This window comes from Mobula birostris, chromosome 3 (assembly GCF_030028105.1).
Source record: "Mobula birostris isolate sMobBir1 chromosome 3, sMobBir1.hap1, whole genome shotgun sequence".
Taxonomy (NCBI): domain Eukaryota; kingdom Metazoa; phylum Chordata; class Chondrichthyes; order Myliobatiformes; family Myliobatidae; genus Mobula; species Mobula birostris.
The window spans coordinates 53,834,522-53,856,791 of NC_092372.1; the positions used below are offsets into that span (position 1 = coordinate 53,834,522).

The 22,270-nt window shown below is 40.7% G+C and overlaps 2 protein-coding genes across 5 annotated transcripts in view; one reads left to right on the top strand and one right to left on the bottom strand.

Moving 5' to 3' along the window:
* vps37a (VPS37A subunit of ESCRT-I) overlaps positions 1-1,232 on the bottom strand; it is a 40,652-nt gene extending 39,420 nt beyond the window's left edge. For both annotated transcript variants that reach the window (XM_072252648.1, XM_072252646.1), the window contains exon 1: positions 1,008-1,232. In XM_072252648.1, coding sequence (XP_072108749.1) covers positions 1,008-1,120 — 113 coding nt within the window. In that variant the 5' untranslated portion in view covers positions 1,121-1,232. The remainder of the gene's footprint in view (positions 1-1,007) is intronic.
* A 217-nt stretch (positions 1,233-1,449) lies between these two features.
* LOC140195045 (CCR4-NOT transcription complex subunit 7) overlaps positions 1,450-22,270 on the top strand; it is a 47,016-nt gene continuing 26,195 nt past the window's right edge. For 2 of the 3 annotated variants that reach the window (XM_072252649.1, XM_072252650.1), the window contains exons 1-2: positions 1,450-1,555; positions 15,133-15,355. In XM_072252649.1, coding sequence (XP_072108750.1) covers positions 15,239-15,355 — 117 coding nt within the window. In that variant the 5' untranslated portion in view covers positions 1,450-1,555; positions 15,133-15,238. Of the gene's footprint in view, positions 1,556-15,132; positions 15,356-22,270 lie in introns of those variants that run through there. The other variant, XM_072252652.1, reaches the window with a different exon arrangement.

Consider the following 22,270-nt stretch of genomic DNA (forward strand, 5'->3'; position numbering starts at 1 on the left):
CCCATTTTGGAACCGTACGGCAGAGGGGAAGAAGCTGTTCCTGAGTCGCTGAGTGTGTGCCCCCAGGCTTCTGTACTTCCTACCTGATCGATCAGTGAGAAAAGGACATACCCTGGTTGCTGGGGGTCATTAATAATGGACGCTGCCTTTCTGAGACACTGTTCCCTGACGATGTCCTGGGTACTTTGTAGGCTAGTACTCAAGATAGAGCCGACTAAATCTACTAACCTCTGCAGCTTCTTTCGGTCCTGTGCAGTAGCCCATTCCCCACACCAGACAGTGATGCAGCCTGTCAGAATGCTCTCCACGGTACATCTATAGAAGTTTCTGAGTGTATTTGTTGACATACCAAATCTCTTCAAACTCCTAATGAAGTATAGTCGCATTTTGTCTTCTTTACAGCTGCATCGATATGTTGGACTCAGGTTAGGTCCCTAGAGATCTTGACACCCAGGAAATTGAAACTTCTCACTCTCTCTCTCGTACGATAACAGACATTTGGCCTCATAATCCACCTTGTTATGGTCGTGCATTTTACCGTTTACCTACACTGCACTTTTTATTGGTAGCGTTTACACTTTCTCCTGCATTGTTATCGTTTTACCTATTCCTAGCTCAATGCCCCGTGTGATGATTTAATCTGAATAACCAGTACGCTAGTATCTTGGTACATATAACATTCATAAACTAATACCAATATGGAAGCGATACTTACGAAATACACATAAGATAGCTTTCCTAGAATTAACACTCTATCCCGATAAAAAATAAATGGGCCAGCAGAGCCAGGGTGAATTCCTTTCTTATCATACATAGCCAAATAATCCACAGGGATACGGCATACCTGGCTCGATCGCTTTATTAACACATCCGTATATTACCATCTTGTAACATTTGAAATATTAAGACACGCAGAAAGCAGGTTCGGGAAAACTCGCAGAGATATTTTCGACGTCAGCTGTATGAGCCGAGGTGGACGGCGGCGCCGTAGGGTTCTGCATACTCACCCACTGTGCGAGCTCTTCACCGATTCTATCTGCCGCTGGCGCTGTTGCTGTAAGTTAGTGAGGGGCGGCAGGTGACCGCCGCCGCCCTTTGACATCGGGAAAATCCAGCTCATGGCTATAGAGAGTTGAGGGGGGTCGAGGCTCAGCAGCCGGCCCAGGACATTAATCCCAACAGCCGGTCATTAGCCAGCAGCGCCAGGAACCGAGACCGAGCCCGACACGGGAAGAGATGTGCACTACGTCAACCCGCCCGGCATTACGTTTCAACCCCTCTCCCGGCCAACTCATACCACGTCCCCCAAACCCTCCGAGATCTATCAGCATTTTAAAAATCTAATCTATACTTGTTTAGACGGTAACTTTTAGAAATTATGTGCTTTTAAATAAAATAACCTGCTAAGTTGAAAGGTTAGTGCGCACGATTCGGTGACGTCAGGGTTGCGCGGCGGCTGTAATGGAGGATGCGAGCGAGGTACTGAGACAGTGAGGAGACGGGCTCGTATTTTAATGGTTCAAGAGGTCTTAGAGCCCGCTCCCGTCTGACACAGGTAAAGCCAACGACCTACAGATGACAACTTTTTTAAAAATTGTAAATTTGCGTTCACAACCAGTAGAGTTTCTGGTATGTTTTTTTGTTTGTGATGTTCCGTTCGAGTAGAAGCACCGATTTTCCCCTCCACCAGTCAGTGGATCTCTGAATTTTTAACAAGCAATTTCTCTTTTAAAAGCTTGGTTTTTTACCTTAGTCTGTTATTAAATATAATCAAGTGGATCAAAAATGCTGTGGGTTTCCGCAGGTACACTCATGACTCCTGTTTACTGGGTACGAATTGTACAACAAAGTTAACAGTTTACTTAGCGAGGCAGAATGGGTGCGAGGTACTTTTTAAATAAGCTACACCGATTGAGTTTTCAAACATCGCGCACCCACTGTCAACACGTAAAGCAAAAAAAAACAGAATTTGCGTGGATGAGGATTGATCAGTTAACTAAATAAAGTTCATATACACGAGTCAGTTTGATGACGATAAGGATAAAATTCAGCTCTGTAATGAAGAATGCTCTGTAATGAAGATTTTGTGTGCAACACGTCCAGAAGTGTATGGCAATGCTTTCCTTGCGCTATTGAGTAGCATTAGGTAAAGTGCATGTATGACTATTGAGACTTGTTTGTTTTATTTATAGATTTCTCACCTAATTTGGAAGTTGTTTAGCTCTTTGACTATTGTATCAAGAGGTTAAACTTGTTTATATTCTATTGGTACTTCCAAGAACTTTGTAAAACTGCAAACTAATTGTATAGAAATGATTTCAAATGACATGACTCCTCATGTATAGAAACTTTTTTTTTTACAGTTTTTGGCGCTGTACAAAGTAATTAGCAATCTATATGTAATATTTGTTTTCTGAAATGTTTTTCTTATACATTTCTGGGGATGTGTCCATACAAGAAAAACATTTTTGTTTTGAATTGAATTTATTACTTACATCCTTCATATACATGAGTAAAAATCTTTACGTTATGTGTCCGCTAAATATGCATTGCACAATTTATGGTAATTTATAATAAATAGTATGTACAACAGGGCAGTCAATATAACATAAAAATACAATTGTATCAGCATGAATTAATCGGTCTGATGGCCTAGTGGATGAAGCTGTTCCGGAGCCTGTTGGTCTGGCTTTTATGCTGCAGTACTGTTTCCTGGATTGTAGTAGCTGGAACAGTTTGGGGTTGGTGTGATTTGGGTCCCCAATGATCCTGCAGGCTCTTTTTACACATCTGACTTTGTAGATGTCCTGAATAGTGGGAAGTTCACATCTACAGATGCGCTGGGCTGTCTGCACAACTCTCTGAAGAGTCCTGTGATTGAGGGAAGTACAGTTCCCATACCAGGCAGTGACACAACCAGTCAGGATACTCTCAATTGTGCCCCTATAGAAAGTTGATTATATTTTAAAGCTTTATTGTATATTTCATTCATCCATGCTTAAAATACAAAGTTTTTGTTTCAAGCCGGTTGTTTTGCAACACCTGAATATTAAATCAAGTTTCAAATGAACTTCATGCTAAAACTTTACCATTCCATTTGGATAGTTTGTGGATAGGGTTACTCACTGAGTTGCACATATTTTTAAAAATATTTTTCTTCAGATATTTGTTCTGGGTGAACCTGATATCACTTTTAAAATTTGTTTTCTGCAGTTTTGTTCCTAAACTATTGATAATGCCTGCTTGCTCATCACTTATTGAACAGCTCTGATTGTTCTTGCTTGGATTTGATGGATTGAAAGGAAATAATTTGCAGGGCGTTATGGAGTGTGACTTGCTGGATGCCTGCTTTGATGGTTTGATAATTCTGTGATACTTTTAGTCAGTGTGCTGAAGGGACTTTCAGTGTTGGGGATCCATTGCAAAAATGACTTCCTTCAATCTCTACAAAATGATTGCATTCATCTTTCTTAAGCCTACTTGCAGCTGATCCCATCTCAATCCTTTATCATGTTTGACTTGTATGTTTTTTATTAAATGCAATCGTGAACAATAGCCAGATCAGAAATGCTGATCAAGTCAACTAGTTCCCAAAGAGAACTCTGATAGGCTAATCAGATGGTTCACTGCTGCTCAGCGATAGATCACAAATTGTACTGTTTCTTGTCCTTAGAATGTTCACTCTTCATTAATTCATCCCATCCAAAACTGTTCATTGATGTAAAATTCTTCTCTTGCGTAACTCTTCCACTGGGAAACTTTGCCACCCCTGACCTTTTACTCTCTACAATCCACTGTGTTGCTCCAGCTGTGGTCAGTGGTTAAGGAGTTGGAGTTGGACGAATTCCCTCAGCTTCTCGAGTGATCTGGGTTATTAGACAGGACATTCTGGGGGGTAGTTACACCCAAGGTGCAAAGGTGCAGGACACAGGTAAATGAGGGACTGTCAGGAAGGTGAAAAGGGGATAGATAAGCCCCCCTGTATAGAATACCCCAGTGGCCATTCTTCTCAAAAATGGGTATACAGCATTGGATACTGTTTGGGGAAAAGTGGGGGGAGGGCGGGGAGAAATGACGTAGCAGAGGAAAGCCACAGTGGTCAGGTCTCTGACTCCGAGTCTGGCGCAATGACTCAGAAAGGGGAGAAGAGGTGAACTGTAGTCATAGGGGATTCATTGGTTGGGGAACAGACAGGAGGTTCTATGGACGAGAATGAGATTCCCAGATGCTATATTACCTTCCAGGTGCTGGGGGCAGGGACATCTCAGATCAAGTCCACAGCATTCTTGTGGGAGGGTGTGCAGCCAGAGGTCGTGGTTTTTGTCATTACCAATTATGTGGGTAGGAGGGGTGATGAGGTACAACAAAGTGAGTTCAGGATGTCAGGTTCTAAGTTAAAGGGCAACCTCCAGGGTTGTGGTTTCAGGATTGTTACCCGTGCCACGTGCCAGTGAGGCCAGAAGTAGGAAGATCATACAGTTTAACACATGGCTAAGGAGATGGTGCAGGATGGAAGGCTTCAGACTTTTGGATCATTGGGCTCTCTTGTAGGCAGGGGTTCCCAAACTTTTTATGCCAAGGACCCATATCGTTAACCAAGGAGACCATGTTCCCCCGGTTGGGAACCCCTGCTTGCAGGGTAAGTGGGAAATGTACAGAAGGGATGGTTTGCACCAGAACTGGAGGGGGGGCTAATAGCCTCGCAGGAAGGTTTGCTATTGCTGTACTGGGAGGGGGCGGGAGTGGTTTAAAATAGTTGCCTATATTATATTAATCGTGTAGACTGTCCGGTATGGGTTTCTTTAGAAGCTAATTCTCTTAATAAATTTTCTATTATTTCTCTTCTTGGATCCTCACTTCCTTTATTTGTAAGTAAACTAACTCATAATTTAATAGTTAAACATACTGGGTTCTGGATACAATCTAGAAAACATTTTGGTTTATTGAGATTTTCCCCTTTTAGTCCCATTTATTCTAATTTTTTTTAAACCCTCCATGACTGATTTAGTTTTTAAAGAATGGGACAGGTTGGGTATTAAATGTTTTGAGACCTGTTTGTTAGAGGAAATCTTTTTTCATTTGAGCAATTGTCAGCTGAATATAGCTTACCCAGAACTCACTTTTTTAGATATCTACAAATCAGAGACTTTCTAAGATCTCAATTATGCACATTTCCTATAAGCTCAGATAAGAACTGACTAGATGTAATTTTTAATTTGACACTTTTTTATAATGGTTCAATATCTAATATTTATGGTATGTTACTGGAGACGAGGAATGTTCCTTTAGACAAAATTAAGAATCTCTGGGAACAAGATTTACAGACATCAATATCTGAGGAAACTTGAAATGAAATTTTTAAACTGGTTGATACTTCATCGCTATGTGCTCGCCATTCCTTCAATACAATTTAAGGTGATACATAGAGTCCATATGCTAAAGATAAGCTATCTCATTTTTATTCAGATATATCTCCCTACTGTGACAGATGCAATAATGGAGAAGCTTCATTAATTCCTATGTTTCGGACTTGTCCATGTCTTGAAAAATATTGGAAGGAAGTTTTTCAAACTTTTTCTTTACTTTTCAAAGTCAATTTTAAGCCTAGTCCTCTGACGGCCCTACTTGGTATTGTTGCAGGACAAGATATCAAGTTGAAGACATCCAATTTACATATTTTGGCCTTTAGCTCTTGGGAATGGGATGTGGAATTAAAATGTGTGGCCACTGGGAGATCCTGCTTTCTCTGGCGGACAGAGCGCAGGTGTTCAGCAAAGCGGTCTCCCAGTCTGCGTCTGGTCTCTTCAGCAAAACGGTCTCCCAGTCTGCGTCTGGTCTCTTCAGCAAAGTGGTCTCCCAGTCTGCGTCGGGCCCCAGACAGTCCTTCCAGGTGAGGCGACACTTCACCTGTGAGTCGGCTGGGGTGATATACTGCGTCCGGTGCTCCCGATGTGGCCTTCTATATATTGGCGACACCCGACGCGGACTGGGAGACCGCTTTGCTGAACACTTAACGCTCTGTCCGCCAGAGAAAGCAGGATCTCCCAGTGGCCACACATTTTAATTCCACATCCCATTCCCATTCTGACATGTCTATCCACGGCCTCCTCTACTGTAAAGATGAAGCCACACTCAGGTTGGAGGAACAACACCTTATATTCCATCTGGGTAGCCTCCAACCTGATGGCATGAACATCGACTTCTCTAACTTCCGCTAATACCCCACCTCCCCCTCGTACCCCATCCGTTATTTATTTTTATACGCACATTCTTTCTCTCACTGTCCTTTTTCTCCCTCTGTCCCTCTGACTATACCCCTTGCCCATCCTCTGGGTCTCCCCCCCCCCCCCCCCCGTCTTTCTCCCTGGGCCTCCTGTCCTATGATCCTCTCATATCCCCTTTGCCTATCACCTGTCTAGCTCTTGGCTCCATCCCTCTCCCTCCTGTCTTCTCCTATCATTTTGGATCTCCCCCTCCCCCTCCCACTTTCAAATCTCTTACTAACTCTTCCTTCAGTTAGTCCTGACGAAGGGTCTCGGCCTGAAACGTCGACTGTACCTCTTCCTAGAGATGCTGCCTGGCCTGCTGCGTTCACCAGCAACTTTGATGTGTGTTGTTAGATGGAACTTAATGCAGACAAGTGTGAAGTGTTGCACTTTAGGGAGATCAATCGGGTAGGCCTTACATGGTGAGTGTTAGGGCACTGAAGAGTGTGGTAGAACAGAGGGATCTGCAACTGCAGATTCATAATTCCTTGAAAGTGATGTCACAGGTAGATAGGTTTGTAAAGCGAACTTTTGACCCATTTCCCTTCATAAGTCAATGTACTGATTATAGGAGTTTGGATGTGACATTGAATTTGTATAAGATATTGGTGAGGCTTAATCTGGAGTATTCAATTCAATTCATTTAATTGTCATTTAACCATATATGAATACAGCCAAAATTATGTATGGTATAGATAGGGTAATATATATGTGTATGTATGCAGCACATCAGATTGAGTAGTCTTCATAGCCTCAGCACCATGAAGATGAATGTTGTGCAGAATGAGCGAAATTGGTTCTCATCCTGACTGACACCCTGTCTTCTCAGTCTGGGCCGGTGTGTAAATTGTCCAAACAGCACATTGTACCTCACACTTGGACACAGGCTGTGAAAGGCCCCGGGCCTAGGCCATGCTGCCCAGTGACTCGCTCCAGGCCTAGATTTTGTCTCCCAGTCCAAAGCTGCTCTCAAGCTCTTCGAATCAGCTTGGCACCTGGAGCGATTCAACTTTGTACCCAGGCCAGCTGTATGAGCATGGAAATCAAATCTCCTGTGCCTGGGCCCTGACTTCTCTTTACGGTGCCCACAGTGATCCAACCTTGCTCCTGGGCAAGCTGTGTGGACATTGCTACTCCATCTGCAACACACCCTCTCGGCTCATTCCCTGAACTCGCCTCGCCACTGCTTGCCCCTTCACAGTTTGCGATGATAATTTAACACAGATTTACCTCAAAAAAGGTATTTTTAAAGGTATTTTGAAGTTATTTTTACTGATTTTTTAGTGGAATTTCTTAGCTTTTTGACTATCAGGAAGCTGTCGCACACTTTCAGTTGCGCCATCTTAACTGGAGGTTTTGCTGTATGGCAAAATTTTATCTGGCCTTGATATAGTTAACAACTAGCAATGGAATCATACATTACTAGAGTTAAAGTAAATTTATTATCAAAGTACATATTTGCCACCATATATACCATCCTGAGATTTGTTTTCTTCCAGGTATACTCAGTAAATCCAAGAAACGTAATAGAATCAATGAAAGACTGTACCCAGCGCGACAGATAACCGATGCGCAAAATACAAAGGAGAAAAAAAAGAAATAATAATAAATAAATAAGCAACAGATATTGAAAATATGAGCTGGAGATTCCTTGAAGATGAGTCCTTGGGTTGTGGGACAGCTCACTGATGCAGTGTGTGGAGTTGAGTGAAGTTATTCCCTCTGGTTCAAGAGCCTGATGGTTGAAGGGTTCCTGAACATGGTGATGTGGGTCCTGAAGCTCTTGTACCACCTTCCTGATGGCAGCAGCATGAAGAAAGCATGACCAGGCTGGTGAGGGTCCCTGGTGGTGGATGCTGCTTTCCTGCGCCAGCACTCCATGTGGATGTGTTCAATGATGGGGAGGGCTTTACCTGTGATGGACTGTGTCATATCCACTACTTTTTATAGGATTTTCCTTTCAAGGGCATTGTTGTTTCCATACCAGGAACGTCTTCAGAAAGTTGCTGCTCCGCTTTATTTGCAGTTACTACCTACCCTGCAATTCGCCTTTTCCAAAAGCTTCCTTATTGAAGTGCTAAACTTCGCACTATCTTAAAATTTTCTTCCTCCAAGTAGTTAGTTAGCCACCCCACCCCATCTATCTATTAACCCTGTCTCTGAACTGCACTGTAAGCACTTTAAACCACTTTTTATAATGCTGGTTACATGGTAATACTGTGGATTCTGCCAATTGGGACACTTTGGGCCAGTACATTTTGGCCCAATTAAGCAGCCCCAATTAGCCAGAGTTTCATGGAAATAGTTAAAAAGGTATAGAATAGATAAACTGAGTAACAAATTATGTATTTAAGTTGGATCCATCAGCAAGGGAGATGAGGCTGAGTACAGGGCTACGGTAGGAAACTTTGTCACATGGTGTGAGCAGAATTATCTGCAGCTTAATGTGAAAAAGACTCGGGAGCTGGTGGTAGACTTGAGGACAGCTCAGGTACCGGTGACCCCTGTTTCCATCCAGGGGGTCAGTGTGGACATGGTGGAGGATTACAAATACCTGGGGATACGAAGTGACAATAAACTGGACTGGTCAAAGAACACTGAGGCTGTCTACAAGAAGGGTCAGAGCCGTCTCTATTTCCCGAGGAGACTGAGGTCCTTTAACATCTGCCGGACGATGCTGAGGATGTTCTACAAGTCTGTGGTGGCCAGTGCTATCATGTTTGCTGTTGTGTGCTGGGGCAGCAGGCTGAGGGTAGCAGACACCAACAGAATCAACAAACTCATTCGTAAGGCCAGTGATGTTGTGGGGATGGAACTGGACTCTCTCATGGTGGTGTCTGAAAAGAGGATGCTGTCTAAGTTGTATGCCATCTTGGTCAATGTCTCCCATCCACTACATAATGTACTGGGTGGGCACAGGAGTACATTCAGCCAGAGACTCATTCCACCGAGATGCAGCACAGAGCGTCATAGGAAGTCATTCCTGCCTATGGCCATCAAACTTTACAACTCCTCCCTTGGAGAGTCAGACACCCTGAGCCAATAGGCTGGTCCTGGACTTATTTCATAATTTACTGGCATAATTTACATATTACGATTTAACTATTTATGGTTCTACTACTATTTATTATTTATGGTGCAACTGTAACGAAAACCAATTTCCCCTGGGATCAATAAAGTATGACTACTATGATTATGAAATACCAAATAAATTAGAATACTACCAAAACTGTTACAGTACTATAAAAACTATGTATTAGTTCTGAATAGTTATTGATGGAGGAATGCATTCGGTGTAAGCTGATGTATTCTTTTGATTGACTGTTAATGAGCAAAGTCAACACAGACATTTAGTGCAGATCATGGATGTCCTTCAAATAGTGCTTTCTATGATTGTATCCTCCAGATCTTCCTTTTCATTGTAATATTTAAGATGGTTGTCAATACCTTCAAATTCTTAATAATTCCTAACTTGAAGTAGTGAAATTGTCTCATTTTCACTCTCAGCTGTCTCTGATATCTCGAAGTCTGAATGCTTGAAATCAGTGAGCAAAACAATTCTGAATTGTCTTAATGTTTTCTACTCGCCAGCTATCAGTAACAAAAATCACCGCATTTTGAATGCAAACACGCAAGTGATGCTATTTTAAAAACTGTTTGCTGTAAGCACAATGTAGTGTCTAATGGCCATGCGACTTGCATGTGATTGACACTAGTTAGAAAATGTTTGACAACGGTCTCCTGCTCGAATTAAACGGCATAATGTTCATATAAATGAAGGGAATCCTGGTTATTTTCTCAAATTGTTTTTGTTCTTTAAGAGTTGCCCCAAATAAGTGGCTACCCCTGATAACCCATGGTCCAATTAACTGGAATCCACTGTACATGCTGGTATTTCCCCACATTTTATTTCATATCTGTACTTAGCTAATTTCAATATTTTTTTTAGTTTCTGCATAGAAGAATACAGAGTACAAGAAGATATATAAGTCAAAAGAAAAAATAAAACCCTACCAAATACATTGTATTTAAAATACAATTACAATCACAAAACCCTCTATTCATAAAATTAAATTAAATCGTAATATTGAAATATACAGGTGTCCCCCGCTTTTCGAACGTTCACTTTACGAAACCTCACTGTTACGAAAGACCTACATTTGTACCCTGTTTTCGCTTTCAGAAGGTGTTTTCACTGTTACGGAAAAAAAAAAAGCAGTGCGTGATAAAAGGCAGCGCGCGCACTGAGCATCCGCTCTCCCCGGATTCGGAACAGCATTGCTTTAACACGTGCCTGTGAGCAGTTGTTTGCAAGATGAGTTCTATGGTATCGGAAAAGCCTAAAAGAGCTCGTAAGGGTGTTACACTTAGCATAAAACTATACATAATTAAGCGTTTCGATCGTGGTGAACGAAGTAAGGACAAAGTGAGTTTTGGCTTGTGGAAGTTGACGAACATGATGTTGAAGAGGTTTTGGCATTCCATGACCAAGAACTGACAGATGAAGAGCTGATGCAGTTGGAAGAAAAAAGAATAACAATCGAAACCAAATGAGTAATGATAAAGTAGGACTTTAATTTTGAAAGGGTATGTCGATTTAGGGGATATTTGCAGGATGGTTTGAGTCCTTACAAAGAACTGTGTGATAGAAAAATGCGCAAGGCTCAGCAGTCAAGCAAGCCTTCCATATCAGCCACAGCAGATGACGAACCTTGACCTTCAACATCGAGGCGAACAGTCATAGGAGAAGATGAGCTGCCTGCTCTAATGGAAACAGACGACGAGATGACACCCCAGTGTCCCACCACCCCAACCTCCAGGCCACGGACAGATACCGATTCGCGGAGAATGCAACGGTAGCCGGGAGGTACACAGCACATCTTTAAGAAAAAAGCCGAAATAAACATGCTAATTAATTAGGTGCTGCCCCACACGTAAATGTCGGCCCAGATCAAAGGCGATGCAATCGGCACTGATCTGGGCCGACAATTACGTGTCGGGCAGCACCTAATTAATTAGTTTGTTTTTTTTCGGCTTTTTTCCTAAAGATGTGCTGTGTGCTTTCCGGCTACTGCTGAACCCCTGCGTACTTCACGGCAATGTATCGGGTCGGCGGCCCGGAGAGTGGGGCCACTGCACCACCCAACCTGCGACGACTCATTCATAACACACCATCATCCGTGTACTCGGTTTCTTCCCAATTCCAGTAAGTGATACTACACTGTACATACATTATTTCTACTTTATATAGGCTGTGTATTTTTACGTGTTATTTGGTATGATTTGGCAGCTTCATAGTATAAAGGTTACCGGAGAGCGCTTGTGCCGTGTTTTTGCCAACAGCACTTGCGTGAGATTTTCTGCCGACGGCGCTTACGTGAGATTTTCGCTACAGAGAACAGTTCAGTAAAGATTGTGGAAAAGTATTTCTACTTTATATAGGCTGTGTATTTATCATATCATTCCTGCTTTTATTATATGTTACTGTTATTTTAGCTTTTATGTGTTATTTGGCATGATTCGGTAGGTTATTTTTGGGTCTGCGAACGCTCACAAAATTTTCCCATATAAATAAATGGTAATTGCTTCTTCGCTTTACGACATTTCGGCTTACGAACCATTTCATAGGAATGCTCTACCTTCGGATGGCGGGGGAAACCTGTAATAATTTTGTTATACAGAAAAAAAAATCTAAACCCATTACCCAAGTCAGAGCTATTAGGAAAAGCAAGAAAAATGGGGAAAAAACCCTTATCATATAATAAAATATTATTAGCTACCATCTGTACTTTTACAACAAATCAAATATTTTGAAAATGACTCAAAGATGGTCCCCATAATGTATAAAAGTCTTGGCTAGATTCAAAAACTGAACAACGGATCTTTTCTAAATTTAAGCATGGCATAACATCACGTAGCCATTGAATATCAGTAGGCGGAACAGCATCCTTCCATTTAAGCAAGAGTGCCCTCTTAGCTATAAGAGAGATAATAGCCAAAATATGCAAGTCAGGTATCTCCAAAATAAAGTCTTTTCCTCCAACAATACCAAGTAATGTGTTCAAAGGGTTAGGCTTAAAATTTACCTTGAAACGTACTGAGAAAGTTTGGAATACTTCCAGTATCTTTCAAGGCTCAGACATGTTCAAAACATGTGAATTAATGAAGCTTGTCCATTATTACATCTATCACAGAAAGGAGAAATATCCGAATAAACACAAAATAGTTTATCTTTAGACATGTGAGCCCTATGAACCACTTTAAATTGTAAGAGGGAATGACAGGCACATAACGATGAAGTGTTAACCAATTTAAAAATTCCATTCCAAGTTTCCGCAGAAATTGAAGTCTGTACATCTTGTTCCCAAAGATTTTTAATTTTGTCTATAGGAACATTTCTCATTCCTAGCAACATACCATAAATATTGGATATTACACCATTATAAAAAGGTTTCAAATTAAAAGTTACATCTAGTAAGTTCTTATCGGAACTTATAGGAAATGCATATAGTTGAGAACCCAGAAAGTCTCTAATTTGTAAATAACGAAAAAATGAGTTTTGGGTAAATTATATTTAGCGGACATTTGCTCAAACGAAAGAAGACTTCCTCCAACAAACAAATCCTGGAAGCATTTAATACCCAACCTATCCCATTCTTTAAAAACTGAATTGGTCATCAAAGGTTTTAAAAAAAAAAGTAGTTCGAACAAATGGGACTAGAGAAAGAAAATCTCAATAGATCAAAGAATTTCCTAACTTGTACCCAGATCCTCAAATTTTCAGTTAGTTTACTAAAGGATAAAGGGCGTGAAGATCCGAAAAGAGAAATAATAGAAAATTTATTAACAGAGTTAGCTTCTAAAGAAACCCATATCAGACAGTCCTCACGGTTACTATAATATGTTCAAAACGTGAGATTTCGTATATTGACTGCCCAATAATGAAACCTAAAATTTGTTAAGCTAAACCTCCATTCTTCTTAGATTTCTGAAGATGAACTTTTGAGAATGTTTGTTTTTCCATATATAAGAAGATATAATAGAATCGAGAGAATCAAAAAAAGATTTAGGAATAAAAACGGGTAATGCCTGAAAAAGGTATATAAATTTAGGTAAAATATTCATTTTAATAGAGTTAATTCGGCCAATCAAGGGTAACGATAAAGGCGACCAGTTTGATAGTGTCCTTTATACAAAATTCAGTAAGGTAAGAAAATTTTCATTAAATAGGTATTTATAATTCTTGGTAATTGTTACACCCAAATAGGTAAATTGATTTCTTACAATTTTAAAAGGAAGGTTAGTATTAATTGATAACAAGTTATTCAGAGGAAAAAGTTCACTTTTATGGAAATTCAGTTTGTAACCTGAAAACTGGCTAAAACAACAAAGTAGAGAAAGCACAGGAGGTAATGAAGTCTCGACATTAGAAATAAAAAGCAATAGGTCATCAGAATAAAGCAAAACTTTATGAACAGTCCTTCTCCTTAGAATACCAGTAATATCGTTAGATTCTTGAAAAGCAATGGCTAAAGGCTGATCTATACTTCTGCGTCAAATCGGTACAGCGTCGCCGCGAACCCTACGCGGATCCCTACACCGATCCCTACGCCGTAGCCTGACGCGCACCTCTCCCAAAATGTAACTGCGTGTCGCGGCTACACTGTGATTGGTCTGCTTGGTAGCATCGCATTTCCTCCTACGCTGCAGTAGCTTCCCATTGGGCGACTGAAGGGCAGGGAAGGAACTCTGGCTGCTATGCTTTCCATAAAGCTTTACAGACCTCTGAGATTATGGAGGACACATTTCGCTTTTACAAAAAAATACGCTCACTTTAAACTTGTTTATCCCGAGAAAGACTACCATGACCATGAAGCCTTGCACGGGCAGGTGTGTGCGCATGCGTGACATGCCTGAATTGCAGAGCGATGCAGACACACCAACGTAGAAGTATAAGTGCTCACAACGCGCATAGGCCACTTGCGTAGGTTACGGCGTCCATTTGACGCACAAGTATAAATCAGCCTTAAGGGTCCTAAAGCCATGTCAAAGAGCAAAGGGCTCAAGGGACAGCCTTGTCTAGTTCCACGTTGAAGTTTAAAAGGTTTGGAATACTGAAAATTAGTAAGGACCCTAGCAGAAGGAGAAAGATAAAGTAATTTAATCCATTGAATAAAATTAGGCCCAAAATTAAATTTTTGTGAAGTTTTAAATAAATAATTCCATTCAACCTGATCAAAAGCCTTCTCAGCGTCCAAAGAAATCACATATTCCATTATCTCCTTAGAATAGGAATAAACAACGTTTAATAAACGATGAATATTAAAGTGGGAATATCGATTTGTAATAAATCCTGTCTGATCATCAGAAATGATAGATGGTAAAATATTTTCAATTCTACGGGCCAGAACTTTAGATAGGATTTTAGTATCAACATTAAGTAAAGAGATTGGTCTGTATGAAGAGCATTCGGTTGGGTTCTTATTCTTTTTAAGAATAAGCAAAATGGAAGCTTCATAAAAAGATTGTGGCAACCTGCCGTACTTAACCTCAAACTTTATATTTATGTAATTCTTTATAATTGTTGATTGTTGTTTTTTGCTTCATGTCATGCCCTGACCAACACACCACAGCAAATTCTTAATACATTAAATACATGTGGTGAATAAAGTTGATCCATGATCCTTCTTTGGAAATGTTGTTTTGCTTTATAAAAGAACAAGTATTTACTTGCAATGTTTTAAAATTTATTTCCCGGTGCTAAACAAAGAATTACAGAAATTTAAAGTTATTACTTCAAATTTTGTGCTACTGAAGTCCTATTTCATTTTAATGCATTCAGATTGGTTTCCTTTTTGTTTTCTAGGGGGTTTTTGTGACTGGAGGTTACAGAATAAATTTGGGCATCCTGACGTACAGCTATCTGACCTGAAAGAATAGTGCTTTAATGAAGGCTAGTTGAACTTGGCAACATGCCAGCAGCAACAGTGGATCACAGCCAAAGAATCTGTGAGGTCTGGGCTTGTAACCTGGATGAAGAGATGAAGAGAATACGACAAGTAATTCGGAAATTCAACTATGTTGCAATGGTAAATCAGATACTTGGTTTTGTTTCAGATTTTAATTTAAGGTTTAAATTTAGATTATGTAGCATTTAGATCCACAATTTCCTGCAAAGGTAAAGACTATTATGGATCACTCCCATATACGTTGAACAACTTTGTAACAAGAATTTCCTCTTTTCTGCACCTGTCGCCTTTTGCAGTCAGTTCAAAAGAATCCATAGTGTCTATCAGCTCTGTAGAGTTAATTGAGAGTTTGTTCACTTCAATGTTTCACAAACGTGCCAGGTAGCAAAAAATGCAGTTCTTAATATTTCCTAAATAATGGCATATTTCTGTTTTATGTATGTCATGGCATATATGATTCAAATATAATTTTATAAAATAAAATTCACCTGAGGGAATTTTAGTACAGGATTTTTCCCAGTTTATGAATGCTGGATGTATGTGAACCCTGTACTGAGTGAGTGTTTAGGAGACCAACAGACTGTACTTGCTAGCTGCTGCATGTCTGTGGGGCTCGTTTGCCTTGTTGGAACTCAGTTCAGGGCAGCATTTCTAACATGCAGACTGTTAGGGTTATGAACAGTTCATAGGGGTGGAACCCTCCTATAACTTGTGTAGTTAGCTTAAGGCCTCGTGGCACTAAGCCATTATTATAGCTTGGGAAGATACTGATTTTTAAACATGCACCTTGTGCAACAAGAAAATATGTTACTTCTAAAGTTTATAATTACCTAGAACTGCCATTAGTTCAGTTGATTTTTTTCTTGTTTTTGTTGCGGATGTCAACATAAACTTTTATGATTGAGGGTTGAATTATTAAGTTATTTCTGGATTTTTATATAAAAAACCTTGTGCAGAAATATTGAAGTTATTGTTAATTTCTTGGAGTAGTGCTGCAAACATGAATAATTTTACTATTATTAGGCATAAATTGAAAGGCCTCTATAGAGTGGATATGGAGAGGATGTTTCCTACTGTAGAGTTGTTGAGGACCAGAAGGAACAGCCTCAGATTAGAACAAGATGAGGAATTTCTTTAGCCAGGATAGATAGATAGATAGATATATTTTATTGATCCCGAGGGAAATTGGGTTTCGTTACAGCCACTCCAACCCAGTAGAGCATAAATATAACAATACAAAAACCACAAACAATCAAACAACAAAATGCAAACTATGCCAGATGGAAAATAAGTCCAGGACCAGCCTATTGGCTCAGGGTGTCTGACCCTCCACAGGACGAGCTGCAAGTTCGATGGCCACAGGCAGGAACGACCTCCCGTGCCGCCCAGTGTTGTATCATGGTGGAATATGGCCGAAGTCCAACAGCAAAAAGTTCAATATCCAGTCTACAAACACATTCCTCGATCGTAATATGATCCGGATTGCACTATCTGTTGTTAACCAGAACAGTAAGCACCCAATTCCTTTACGCTTACCGCTCTCAGTGCACTTCCGGTCAGCCCGAACCGTCTGGAAGCCGTCCATGGAGAAGTTTTGATTGGGTATGTCCTCGTGCAGTGCCGTATCAGTGAAACACATAACACTGCTCTCCCGAAATGTTCTCTGACGCCTGGCTAGCGCCGTGAACTCATCCATTTTATTACCCACCGAACTCCTCTTCTCCATAAGTCTCTGTTGTCTCGGCCCGGTCCTCTTTCCTCGACTTTGTGATCCCCCTCTGCATCCTCTGTGTGTTTTCCTCCAGATTTCAGCAGGGGTGTCCACCGCTCTGCTGGCTAAAACGGCCGGCATTAGCCCAAGCAGCTGGTCCCAGGAATACACAATGCTACCATGCTTCTGTCCCGCTAATGAGATGTGTCGGAATGTAACTATTTCCAGCGCTAAAAACCCAAATAAAACTCTCTCTACCAGCATGTTAGAGAGGGTGCAGCTTCGACGTGTTACCATGAGAAAAAAAATACAAAAAATAACGTTAAGTTAAAAAGTAAGAAGAAAAAGTAAGAATACTGGTCTGGAACGGCTATAACAGGCTGCATGCACGACTGGCGCATGCGCACTCGAAAATGTGAATCAGTGGAATTAATTGCCACCAATAGCTGTGGAGGCCAGTTCATTAGGTATGTTTAAAGAAGGGGTTGATAGGCTCTTAACAACAGGAATTCTGCAGATGTTGATAGGCTCTTGATTAGTTAGGGCATCAAAGGTTATGGGGAGAAGGCTGGAAGAATGTGGTTGAGAAGGATAATAAATCCGTGGCAGAGCAGACACGATGGACAGAATGGCTTAAATCTGCTCCTGTACATATCTTATGGTCTTGCTACCACACAACTCAGGCTATCGTTATAGTAAATCATGGAATTAATGGCCTTAGGTAATTTTCTGGTGCATTCTAAAAAAATCTTTGATTTGAAGTTCTGTTGAATTGCAATTTATATTTGGGGGTGGTTCTTTTGAAAAAGTAAGTCTGCTTTAATTTTTTTCAGTGTTGTTTCAAAATGCTTTGCACTGTCAATGTGAGTTTGGCTAAATCAGATTGTGTACCTTGTAAATGTAATTTTAGGAGGTATTTATGTGAACTCTTGTTTAAACCAAAGGTATTTAAACTCCCTGGTGCGATAATTTCTATTTCTACATTGATTTGATTGTAAGGACTGGTGAGTGAGGATTGACAAGTTGTAATTTGATCTAAGCACATAGATAAATATAGAATGGAATCACTAAATAAAAACTAACTAACCATAAATTAACTGCAGCATTAGACAATCTATAATTGTGAGGAGTTTCTCTGTCAATTTGCAGCCTAAAATGAATTACACAATTGAGGTGGTAGAAGCAGGTATGATAGCAAAGTTTAAGATACATTTAGCTAGACATATAAGCAGCCATAAAACAGAGAGATATGGATCACATGCAGCACACGTGTTAGTTATATTGCTGTCATAGTTGACACAGACGTGGTGAGCTGAAGTGCCTGTTTTTGTGCTGTTCTGTTCAGTGTTTATCTATACTAATCCATTTGCCAGCGTGTGGTCCGTAGTCGTCTGTGTCTTGGTGCTTCAAGTGCTCATCTAGATGCTTGTTGAAAGTTGTGAAATTTTAATCTCCATCCCTCTCATGAGTGCATTCAAAACTCCACCCACCTGAGTGGGGGAAAAATTTTCCCTCAGTGTTTTTTTGTCCTTTATCTTAAACCTATGCCTGGTTATAAACACCTTTGCAATAGGAAAAAAAAGTTTACTTTTGTTCACTCCGTTTAGGTTTCTCGCAATTTTGCATGCCTCTCTTTGGTCCCCCCTTAGTCTCTGCTCCAAGGAAAATATAATCTATCCAATCTTTCATCATAATTATGGCACTCCATTCCAGTCAATATCATGATGAGTCTGCTCTACATACCATTTCCAGAGCGGTCACATCCTTTTGATAACATGGTGACCAAAGATGTACATAATATTCCAGATGTGGTTTCATCAGTGTTTTTATCAAACTTTCCACAAATTTCCTGTTGGTATATTCTGTGCTGCAGCTAAAGAGGGCTAACATCCCATATGTCTTTACCATTCCACTGTGCTCCAAACTTCAGGGATTGTTGTATCACCAAATCCTTATGTTCCTCAATACTTAGTAATGCCCAGCAATTTACTGTGTTATTTGTTCTCCCAAAATGTATCACTTCAGGTTCAGCCCCAGTAAATTTCATGTGCCATTGGTCTGTTCCTTTTCAGCTAATTAATATCTCTGTACACTGAGACTACTTCACTATCAACAGCCCTACTGATGCTTCTGCCATCTGCATACCTTCTTCATCACCATATATAAGACCGTCAGATATAGGAGCAGAATTAGGCCATTTGGCCTGTCACATATGCTCTGCTATTTCATTGTGGCTGATCCAACTTGCCCCTTAGCCCCAATCTCCTACCTTCTCCCCATATCCCTTCATTCCCTGGCCATTTAAGAATCTATCAATCTATCAAATATACATAAAGACTTGCTCTCCACAGCTGCCTGTGGCAAAGAATTCCAACAAATTCACCACTCTGGCTAAAGAAATTCCTCCTCATCTCTGTTCTAAAAGGACACCCCTCTATTCTGAGGCTGTGCCTTCTGGTCTTAGACTCTCCTACCATAGGAAGCATCCTCTCCACATCCACTCTGATGAAAGCCTTTCACCATTTCAATAAGTTTCAATGAGGTCACTCCTCATTGTTCTGAATTCTAGTCAATACAGGCCCAATGTTGTTAGATGCTCTTCATATGACAAGCCATTCAATCCTGGAATAATTTTCGTGATCGTCCTTGGACCCCTCTTCAGTTTCAGTACATTCTTTTTAAGATAAGTGGGGGGGGGGGCAAACCTGCTCACAGTACTCCAAGTGAGGTCTCACCAGTGCTTTATAGAGTTTCAACATTACATCCTTATATTTATATTCTAGTCTTCTTGAAATGAATGTTAACATTGCATTTGCTTTCCTCACCACAGTCTCAACCTGCAAGTTAATCTTTAGGGAATCCTGTACAATGACTCCCAAGTTGCTTTGCGCCTCAGTTTTTTGTATTTTCCCTCCATTTAGAAAATAATCACCCCCTTTTTTTTTCTTCTACCAAAGTACATGACCATACACTTCCCAACACTGTATTCCATCTTCCATTTCTTTGCCCATTCTCCTAATCTGTCTAAGTCCTTCTGCTGCGTCTCTACTTCCTCAAAAGTACTTGCCCCTCCACCTATCTTCATTTCATCTGTAGACTTTGCAAGAAAGCTATCAATTCCATCATCCAAATCATATGTCATAAAAAGAATCAGTTCCAACACAGAGCACCATGGAACGCCACTAGTCACTAGCAGCCAGCCAGAAAAGGCTTCCTTTATGCGCCCTCTTTGTTCCTGCCAATCAGCCACTGCTTTATTCACTCCAGAATCTTTCCTGTAATACCATGGGCTCATAGCCTGTGAAGCAGCCTCATGTGTGATACCTTGTCAAAGGCCTTCTGAAAATCCAAGTAGGCAACGTCGAGCAATTCTCCTTTATCTATTCTGCTTAGTACTTTTTAAAAGAATTCCAACAGATTTGTTGGGCACGATTTTCCCTTGAGTAAACCATGCTGGCTGTGGCCTATTTTATCATGTACCTCGAAGTACCCGGAGATCTCATCCTTAATAATGGACTCCAACATCTTCCTAACTGCTGAGGTCAGACTAACTGGCCAATAGTTTCTTGTTCCACTCCCCCTTCTTGAAGAGTGTAGTGACATTTGCAATTTTTTGGTCTTCTGGAACCATTCCAGATCTATTGATTCTTGAAAGATCATTACTAATGCATACACAATCTCTTTAGCCACCTCTTTCAGAACTCTGGGGTGTACACCATTTGGTCCAGGTGATTTGTCTACCTTCTGACCTTTTAAGTTCCTAAGAGTCTTCTCTCTAGTTTTGGTAACTTCACACACGTCATGCCCCTGACACCTGGAACTTTCACCATATGGCTAGTGTCTTCCACAGTGAAGACAGATGAAAATACTTATTCAGTTCGTCTGCCATTTCGTTGTCCTCTATTTCTACCACTTCAGCACTGTTTTCCAGCAGTCTGATATCCACTCTTGCCTCTCTTTATACCTTATGTATCAAAGCTGTTAATTTATAGAGAGACATTGGGCAATTCAACACGGATGCATAGGGTTTGGTTCAATGAATCCATGCCAACCACTGCGCCCATTCCGCTAGACCCTGTTTCCTGCATTTGGCCCATATCCATTTCGTCCACATCCCTTCATATATCTATCCAAGTGCTTCTTAAGTGATAGTATTGTACCTGCCTGAACCACTTCTTCTGGCAGCTTTTTCCATGTAGTCTCCACCCTCTGCAGGAAAAAAGTTGCCCTCTTGGCCCTTTACAAATCTTTCCCTCTTACCCTAAATTGTTTTTGGAATCATCTACCCTGGGGTTAGCTGGGATGGATTGAACCATCCACCTTGCCTTTGCCTCTCATCATTTTAAATATTTCTATAAGGTTGCTCCTCATTCTTCTGTGTTATAAAGAATAAAGACCAGTGTGGCCAGGCCCTTAGTTCTGACATCAACTTAGATCTTTTCTGCTCACTTTCTAGATGAACCACATCTTTCCTATCATAAGTTAACTGTATCCCAAATGTGGCCTCACAGATGACTTAAACAGCTGCAGTATAATGCCCCAGTTTGTAAACTCAGTGCCCTAACTGATAAAGGCCAGCATGCTAAACATCTTGTTCACCACCCTATTTTACCTGTGACACTGCTTTCAATGAACCATGCACTTGTACTCCTAGTCCTACTGAGTCCCTCTGTTCTATTACACTTACCTAGTGCACTACCATTCATTATGTAATTCCTACACTGGTTTAACTTTATAAAAATGCATCAGCTCACTCGTGTTTATCGAAATCCATTTGGGACTGTTCTACTTCCCTGATTGATCAGGATCTCTTTTAATCTATGATAACTTTCTTTACTGTTGATAATAATTTCTAATTTTGTGTCATCTGTGAAGTTACTGATCAGGCGTTGTGCATTTGCATCCAAATCATTCACATAAGTAATGAATAACAAGGGTTCCAACAGTAACCCCTGTGCTAATCACCAGCCTCCATTCTGAGAAACAACTTTCGGCCACCCTCTTCTTCCTACCTCCAAACCAATTTTGAATCCAGCTTAGCTCCCTTATTTCCATGGGACCTAATCTTCCAGACCAGCCTCCCTTCGTGAGGTTTTGATGAAAGCTATGGTAAAGTTCAAATAGATGCTATCCTCTGTTCTATCCTCATCCACCTTTTTGGTTACTTCTTCAAATAAACTAAAGGATTAATCCCACGTGGAAAGCCATGCTCCGGCTAATTGCACTGTGTTAATTCAAATGCTGGTCGATTCTGTCCCCCAAAATCCCCTCCAGTAACTTCCTCACCACTGATGTCAGGTTAACTACAGTTTCCTGGCTTGTCC